The sequence below is a fragment of the Musa acuminata genome, chromosome BXJ1-3, assembly GCF_036884655.1.
Source record: "Musa acuminata AAA Group cultivar baxijiao chromosome BXJ1-3, Cavendish_Baxijiao_AAA, whole genome shotgun sequence".
In the NCBI taxonomy this organism is placed as follows: domain Eukaryota; kingdom Viridiplantae; phylum Streptophyta; class Magnoliopsida; order Zingiberales; family Musaceae; genus Musa; species Musa acuminata.
In genome coordinates this window covers 37588325-37596657 of record NC_088329.1, presented here as the reverse complement: position 1 = coordinate 37596657, position 8333 = coordinate 37588325, and the positions used below count along the sequence as shown (strand labels likewise).

The window sequence follows — 8333 nt, the reverse complement described above, 5'->3', positions numbered from 1 at the left end:
CTTGGTAGTCTTATTATCATATTATATTTTTTTATAAATTTTAAGGCCTTAAATTTACGCCAGCATGTCTAATATGCCATAATATATAATCATCCTTAATATCAATTTTAAAATAATTTAATAAATAAAAAATACATAGATATAGTGGAAACATTCTATTCTTCATCATTTTCACTTATGAGATTGATGCTTTATTCTTGTCATAAATTTAAAAAATCATATCTTTTATTTAAATATAATAACCTTTTTTCAGCAATTATCCCAAGTTTAGATTATTATTTTTTATATTAGGAATATAATAATCATCTAAAATGTATAATTTTTTACTATTATTAAGTTGAAGAAAATATTGGTATTTGAGATAGATTACTAAATGTAATGTGATTAGAATAACTTATATCTATTTCAAAAAAAAAATTTTTGATGCTAAACATGTAACTTATACCATGTCATACATTAATTTTCTTTCAAATTATCATATGTCATTAGCAAAATAGGATTTTCATTCATTCTCTTCTTTGTCAAATAAAATTTATTTTATCATCTTGATTACGAGGATTATAATAACACGAAGAAAACTCATTAGTTATCCTAAATATATCTATTCTAAGTTATAAGCTTTTCAATTGCTACAGTAATAAAATCAAACTTTAGATCTTGAAATCTTAATATTTTTTTCTATTACTCTTTGATTACTTATTTGTTCATCATTTCTTCTCATTTAATAAATATCAAAAATAATTTTTGAGAAGTAATAAAAAATATATTCATAAGTATCATGCTGTAATATTTCAAACTCGGCTCGTAGAATTTATAGATGAAGCTTTTTTATCTTTTCCATACTACAGAATATTTTTTTAAGCATTTCTTAAGCCTCTTTTGAAGTCTTTATCGGAGCGATGATCTTAAACATTATATTATCAAACCCTTAGTAAATCATGAATAAAACTTGTTTCTCTATCTTTCTTTGATTTTTGAGTTATTTTCTTGCTTATCTATCCATTGCTCGTTCTTCCATTGGACTTGGTTTAATAAATCCATCTTTTATAAACTCTCGTATATCTTGAGAGTTTAGAAAAACCTTCATTTCGATATATTATAGAGTTGAAAGATATATATCATATTTTTTTTTATCAATTTTAAAAAATCAGAGTTGAAAGATGTTTAAGGAAGATGTCATGACTCAACATGGCTCTTATACCAAATATCAAAATTGATAAAGAAAAAAGATAAAGTTATCATACAATGAAGAGTAAGGACAAGAAACTCACTACGACCTCAAAAACCTCTATATCCATGGGGTTTATATATAGTCCCCATCGATATATTAAAATTATTATATTTAATATAAATATTTTTAAATAAATTTTTAATAATCAATAGTTAATTTGATTTATTATCTTATAAACCTTTAATGTGTTTCACGATAGGATGAACTTCTTCACGATGGCTTCCACAAATTTGATTTCATGACTCGTGTTTGATTAGTAAAAGGAAAGTGACAGCTCATAAATTTATTATATATCTCAAAATGCATCACCATTTATGCATCGATCTGTTTATACAAAAAGCAGGCAAGTGAAGCAGACAGGCCTTCGGCGGGCACTACAAGCATTTCTTCTCTCCGAAGCAAGGGGAGAAGCTATTCGGCGGCGACGCAAGCTTCATGCGGGGCATCACCGGTGGTCGACCAGCAGAAACTGAGCAGGGAACACAATAGTTCTCTCAGAATGGCTTTCAATACCACTCCCTTCTTCGGTACCCTGCGGCGCATGGTGGCGGTGGTGGTGGCGTCGGGAAATGCCATTAGCTTATAGGACGCGAGGGGAGCGACGGTCCGATGGTGGCGGCAGCAGACGAGCGCGGCTGTTGTTGGGGACAGTGGCGGTAGCGCCTTTATAAAGGAAGGTGGGGGGAACAAGAGAACGACTTAGTCCACATGCTACCACAGCCTTCGGTTGTGCGAGACGCGGTACGCGGTTGGGACGACAAGGTAGTTGTCGTGAGGATCTACCGTCCGACCGAAGGGTTGACAGTACGGATCTACATCTCGACAAATATCGGCCGTCGGATTGGCTGAGGACCGAGTCCTGGCTGCTGTCCTTGTCTCGCAGTGACTTGAGGCAACTCAGTGTTAGCATCATATCTAGATGTTGCAGAATGATTCAAATCACAATTTCTTTTTTGGTCCTAAAAAATAAAAAAAATGCATTTAGTAATCCTTCATTTGTATTCATATCAAACTCGATTAATAATATCTTGATCCAAATTAAGTCGGATTTGTCTGTGTCCAACATCATGATAAGGTCGGACCAGCCTTCTTTAGCATTGGATGTTGATAACCCACTATAGTTCTTATTGTTGTACCACAATTTATCCCTTAGTTATGAGTAATTAATTCATTGATGGCTTTTTCTTATAAAAAAAATTTGATTTTTTTTTAAGATGAAAGATGATGTGAGATCAATCTAATCTATCTCTTATTTAAATAAATTTAATTAGTTTAGAATTATATTGTATCTTACCATGCGGTTGATGAAAATAATAGAAGATAAGAATAATTATTGAAGAAGCTTTATAGCTTTAGCTTGAATATATTAACATGTCCCTCTCCTATTTAAGAGGAAGGATTTCCTTCAACAGAATAAATGATTTTTCTCAACAGAATAGAGAGATTTCCTCGTATAGTTGAAGAAATCTTATCTTCTATCAAGGGTAACATTTAAAATAATTTTAATCTACTTTCCTATTTTATTCAAGGAATAGAAAAAGATATAACATTTAAAAAAAATAAAAAAAAATCAAAATATTATCTTTTTCAAAAATAAGAATATATTATATATTTGATTTGATATAATTATTTTTTTTATTTTTTTATTTATAGCTAAAAAAGAGACTAAAACATTATAATTTTTCTTGGTAGTGCGAGTTGGTTTCCAATGATATGACCTTACCATCATCCTTAGTATAATCCATTTATTTTCTATTATATTTTAATTATTAGATTTTTTCTATTCCTTTATGATAAAAGAAAAATCTTATTGCTTCTCGTCGGAAAAGAGATATTAATTTTTTTTGCTAAATTATTATTTGACCACTCTCTTAAATCCAATTAAAATTCGACTGTCTCGAGTCTCGCTCAACCATTAATGTTGACATAGTCATAGGTAGATGGGCACATCCAATAATATCCATGACTCATGTGATTCATCTTCGTACATCATAAAAAGCAACCACTTTTGTCTCTATCAAATAAGTTTAAACTATAAAAGTGAGTTCTTCATGTCGGACAACAGTAACTCATATGTCTTATTCTCTCATCCATTCTCACGGTTGCCTCGAACATCCAATCACATCTTAACTGTCTATAATCTATTGGTACTAAGAGCGCTTAAAAATACATCTTAATTATATGAGTGACGACTCTTATGAATGGTTAGTTGACTTCTTATCATGTTTTAAATTATTTCTTATAAAAATAAATGATAGAGTATATTCTAATGTCAAGTCTGCTTGATCGACACTACAAGGGAGCTAACGGAGAGGACAAAGACCTTGTCATCGCCCCACCCCCTTGCTCGATGGTAGGGCGACGATTTGTTAGTCGTTATGGACAATAGTCCATGATTGATGGTACAAACCGACCTTAGGAGTTATCGAGGGCAATGGTCCCCGAACGAATGAACAGATCAGTGCTCCCCCTTTGGTCAGCCCTTACAGACGATAGATTGTTAGATTGCTGAGAGCTACTTAGGCCAACCTTGTCAACCACCGGGGCTGATAAGTGGCTCCCCTTTTTATTAGTCTCTACAAATGATAAGTCATAGGGGACTATACAGACCAACCTTCCATATAATGAATGACAGAAAAAGAGCATATAGATCGATTGTCTATCAGCTACAGCTCCCCAGCTTCTCAAGTATAAGAACGGGTCCCTGGCGCTTGCATAGGGAAATCCTGAACCCTCTCGTTTTCATTACTTTATGAAAAGCTAACTTTACCGTTAGAGGGGTCAGGTTGATAAATCCCCTTTTAACATCGACCTTTATATAGGATCTTCAAGGAAATTAGAATCCACATTGGATGCACGAAGTTCACCTCAAATCCATCTCGGCCATCTCATTCCCTATAGCAATTGACTCGCTCGACAACCACGATAGTCACCTAAATAACTTTACATCTTCTAAACAAGATTGAGATGTGTCGATCTTTGATTGATAGCATCTAACAAAAAAAAAAAACAATGATTTATTCATTTGTTCTGTCTTAGGAGAGGAGCAAATGCACATGAGACGAAAGATTAGTCATCGGATTGAACGAGGACGATGTCTTAAATTAAATATATTTACATATCATAGAGGATATTAAGCGCTGCTATAATCTACTATATAGAATTCTGAACAGCATTGTGCATACCAATCAGAGTGGCGCAGCGGAAGCGTGGTGGGCCCATAACCCACAGGTCCCAGGATCGAAACCTGGCTCTGATACATTTTATTATTTAGTTGTGATTTGGCTGGATTCTGACCATTTGTTACAGCTCACATTTTGTCTGTTGAAACATCCAATTCTTAGTTTCTCAGAACCAAATTAGGCGGGCTTTATTTTGCTATGGGTCCCATCAACTCTAACATCATCTATGTGACTCTTTGACTCGTTTCCCAAAGCCCCAAATAGCCAACAAGAAAACAAACGGACGTGAGCTCACGCAGTTACATGTGGTGGAGCCAAACATTCTCCGCAAGTGGACGATTTGATGGGCCCCAAATGTTTGTTTGTGACCACCCAAACCACGATCCATTAGGACGACCAAAGACTCCATCGACTACGATGTTGAACGACCATGTCCTGGCGATTCATTTCTATCGGTTAAATTGTGTCTAGGCGTCAGAGGTCATGAGATGCCAACTCACCCCACATACCCATGAGGAACATAAAAGAAATGTACCCATCACAACCATAGAAATTAACCGGTAGCAGTCATTAGCATTGCCATGGAGAATAATAGTTACCACAGGGGAGACGAGATGTGAGTGCAATCGGAGCTGCATGCGTGGAACACCCATCACATCATCATTCCCAAGATCTACTAACTACACACACTGGTCCTGTTCTCCTTCTTTCTTCTGCATTGTCCATTGCTTTGACTCTCACCGCCGGCCTCGTTGACGTGGGGTGGGGATGGTGATGGCATCGGTTCAACTTCCGGCGGCGGCGGTGATGGCAACGACGACGGCAGCGAATGGTTGGTGTCGTCGAGCAGACTGCTGATCGATCGAGCCTTCACCATGCCTGTCGTCTTCCTCTCCTCCTCTTCCTCCTCATCCTCTCCTGGCGAGGTCGATGATAAAACACCGTTCTTTCCATCAACGCTCCATTTGGGCTGACTCGTGCCCAGTTGGCCTCTGACGCTGCTCACGCTCCTGAGCCTTCCCTTCCCAAGATGGTGCTCGCAGAGAGAGTAGCCGACGAGGGTCTGCTGGCAGCACCGCCACCCTCTTCCGTTGACGCGGCTGCATCGCGAACCCTCCACCAGCACCGCCGGGCTCCTCCGTCTCTTCCCCTTGATACTTGAGCCATTCCCCGCTCTCGCAACTGCTACCCCACCATCGCGTCGCTCTTTATCGCCATCGTTAGGACTGGTGCAATTATTGTTCGCTGGAGCAGGACCAGTCTTTGCTCTCGCCCTCGCCTTGGCCTTTCTCCCTTGCTCCGTTATCTTCTCTTCTGGTCTTCCATCCCCATGTCCATCATCTCGCCCTCCTCTCGTTTTCTTCTGTGTCGATATCATTTCCCCCAGCAACGCTGCTCCCGATGCTACCGCACCCGAGCTGCCACCGATCCTGGGGAGGCAAGGAGATCTCCAAGTGGAAGACAAGAACAGTGAACACCAGAGCGCAGATCTCATCCATGAAACTATTGTTGCACCACAGAGCATCAAACATATGAATCTTGACGCACCCGCTTATGCAACGAGCTAGCTAGTAAGTGGTAGACAGAACCATAAAGGAAGAGGAGAGGTGTGCGAGTTTTGGATTACTAGATTGGAATGGGGGATGGGTTATCATGATTGGTCAGGCTGGCGTGCATGCACGGTATATAGTGGCAGCAAATATATGGGAAGCTTTTCCTTTTTGATGTCTTTTGCTCGCAAGCGGTGGTGATGCAAAAAGGGAGGTATTCTTAAAAGGGGGAAAGGGGGCAAGTCACCTACCTCTTTCTGCTATTGGCCTGGCCATTCCATCCTTTGTTGGATTCCACCGTCGGCTCCTCTTCCTCCACCTCCTTCAGCACCTGCAATAAATCACCACATTGCACCCAACAAGCAGAGACATACAGAAGCAAGCGAAGGTCGAGGTAAGCAGGCACCTGCGCACGCTCAAGAGTGGTCAGGAGACGAGAAGCCGCTCTGCTGCCGCTGATCCTCGAATCCAAAGATGAATCCGAAGAGGCAGGAGCCTGATCAGGGCTTCTATAAGGATCCCACCCCGGCTCATGGGAATCCACCGGCAGATCCCCAATCGGGTGCAACCCTTCCAGTACTCCCAAAGATCCTTCCCCGGTGTCATCCCTGGATCCATATGCATGCCTCCCATTTGGTGGGTGGACTCGGAGGGTTGGATCTGGGTAGACAGGAAGGGAGGTGAGAGAGGGTCTCTTCCGGATCCTCATAGTAAAGGGATGGGGAGAGAAGGAGCGATTAGATGGATGAGGAGAGAGAAAGGAAGATAAAGAGAGAAGGTGTGGATTCAGAAGGCTGCAGCAAAACCCCTTCCCACCTCCTCTCTCTCTCTATCTCTCTCCCCCTTCCCTTTCAAGAGACTAAGCAATAAAGAGGAGCTTATGTTTGTGTGGTTCTGTCTGCCACTTTGCTTAATCTTCTCAGGTAATTCATGGGATGGATGAAAGGAAGTGCAGCGAACACAAAAGATAACAACAGCCATAATAGCAGTAATATTTACAGCAACAATAATAACAAGAAGGGTAACGTGCGACGTTCCACCAGGTGGACTTCCGCCATTGGTCCGACCGTACGTGCCGCTGACGACCAGTCGGAGAGATGGGGCTCACACCGTCCACCAATAGGGATGGCCGTCCAATGTGGGATTTCGCATGCAGCCGAATCAATAGACTTCCTACATAAGCCTTCTGCAGCCCGATGGACGCAATCTTACATGCACCGTGTGCTCCTTCACCGCGTCCGCTTGCAGAAGCCGATCGAACCAGGCAGCCATCAGAGACTGGTCGCCGGCGATCTCCTCAATCGAGCGCAACCAACACGGGACCCTATGGCGTCGCCGCCGAACAACTGCTTGCTTCCCCTCGAGAGCCTTGAACCTCTCGTACGGCCTTCTGCTGCACCTCCCCGACGGCGGAGAACAGTACAGTGATCAACGCATATTAAATCGGCAGAAGAAGAATCAAACGCAGCAGTAAACGTCCAAACGATCGAGAGCAGAAGCGGTGAGGCAGCTCACGTCGTCGTCGGCAGACTTGGCCCAGAACAGGGCCTCTGCCCGCTCGTAGGCGTCGTCCGGCACCATCTACTCCGCCATGGCCTTGCCGCGGTGCACCCGGACGGCTCGAGAGCCCATTCCACCGTCCGGCCATGGGACTCAGTCAAATCAATTCAAAAAATATCAGAGCCAGGTTTCGATCCTGGGACCTGTGGGTTATGGGCCCACCACGCTTCCGCTGCGCCACTCTGATTGTTGCACAATGTTTATTTCTTTTATTTATTTATGAAATAATAAATCAGACTGATTCGACGACTGCTAATGCGGATCGAGTTTCCAGAATTTACTAACCCGAATCCAATCAGGTCTAAATTTATTTATGATTTTCTAATGAGAAGATTATTATTTTATGGGGTTATGTTTAGGCACAATCAAAGGTAAGGAGGTGCCTTTAGCACCAATGACATGAACCCAATTCACTTATCATAATGATGAAAGAACAGATCACTATAAAGCTAATGAAGATTAGGCATGTGGGGGAAGCACAGTGGAGGAGGACTTACCTGCTTTGGTCACCATCCAAGCCTAAAGGAAAAGAGAAGCAGATGCCATTTCTTTCTTTTCATTATCTACATTCCACTCTATATATAAATGTACAACATCCTCCTGAGGTAGATGGATTCACTGGCAGCTCTTTTCCCCTTTCTTTTGCTGCAATCATCCACATCTTTATGTCTCCTTGGCATCATGTGCCGAAAGAGGCACCGAGAATCAACCATGAACAGAAATTTCCCAGCAAAACATATGCGTAAACCTTCGTAATTGATGAATGAATGTCTTACTTTCCATTATTCGCAAATAATCTTTTAACCATTG

The 8333-nt window shown here is 41.0% G+C and overlaps 1 protein-coding gene and 2 non-coding genes across 8 annotated transcripts; 1 reads left to right on the top strand and 2 right to left on the bottom strand.

Moving 5' to 3' along the window:
- The first annotated feature begins 4418 nt into the window (after positions 1–4418).
- TRNAM-CAU (transfer RNA methionine (anticodon CAU)) lies at positions 4419–4490 on the top strand. Its single transcript has one exon. It is a non-coding gene; the product is annotated as a tRNA-Met (tRNA).
- A 470-nt stretch (positions 4491–4960) lies between these two features.
- On the bottom strand, positions 4961–6895 carry LOC135627777 (uncharacterized). Of its 6 annotated transcripts, none has more exons than XM_065134073.1 (3): positions 6370–6893; positions 6215–6285; positions 4961–5861 (listed from the first exon to the last, which is right to left on the bottom strand). In XM_065134073.1, exons 1-3 carry the CDS (start codon positions 6670–6672, stop codon positions 5090–5092), a joined length of 1146 nt encoding a protein of 381 aa, XP_064990145.1. In that variant the 5' UTR covers positions 6673–6893; the 3' UTR covers positions 4961–5089. The 6 variants fall into 6 exon arrangements, with proteins under 6 accessions (XP_064990145.1, XP_064990141.1, XP_064990150.1 ...); XM_065134069.1 differs by having other exon boundaries at positions 6215–6294; positions 6370–6892; XM_065134078.1 differs by having other exon boundaries at positions 4961–5843; positions 6215–6294; positions 6370–6796.
- Positions 6896–7638: 743 nt separating this feature from the next.
- TRNAM-CAU (transfer RNA methionine (anticodon CAU)) lies at positions 7639–7710 on the bottom strand. The gene has a single exon. It is a non-coding gene; the product is annotated as a tRNA-Met (tRNA).
- Positions 7711–8333: the final 623 nt, after the last annotated feature.

Bases quoted from the DNA above. Each gene is read 5' to 3' on its own strand.
- LOC135627777 (XM_065134054.1), bottom strand. From the start codon at position 6,672: ATGAGGATCCGGAAGAGACCCTCTCTCACCTCCCTTCCTGTCTACCCA. The intron at 5,862-6,214 runs GTAGGTGACTTG...TTCCACTTGGAG, and splicing joins CAGGCCAATAGCAGAAAGAG to ATCTCCTTGCCTCCCCAGGA.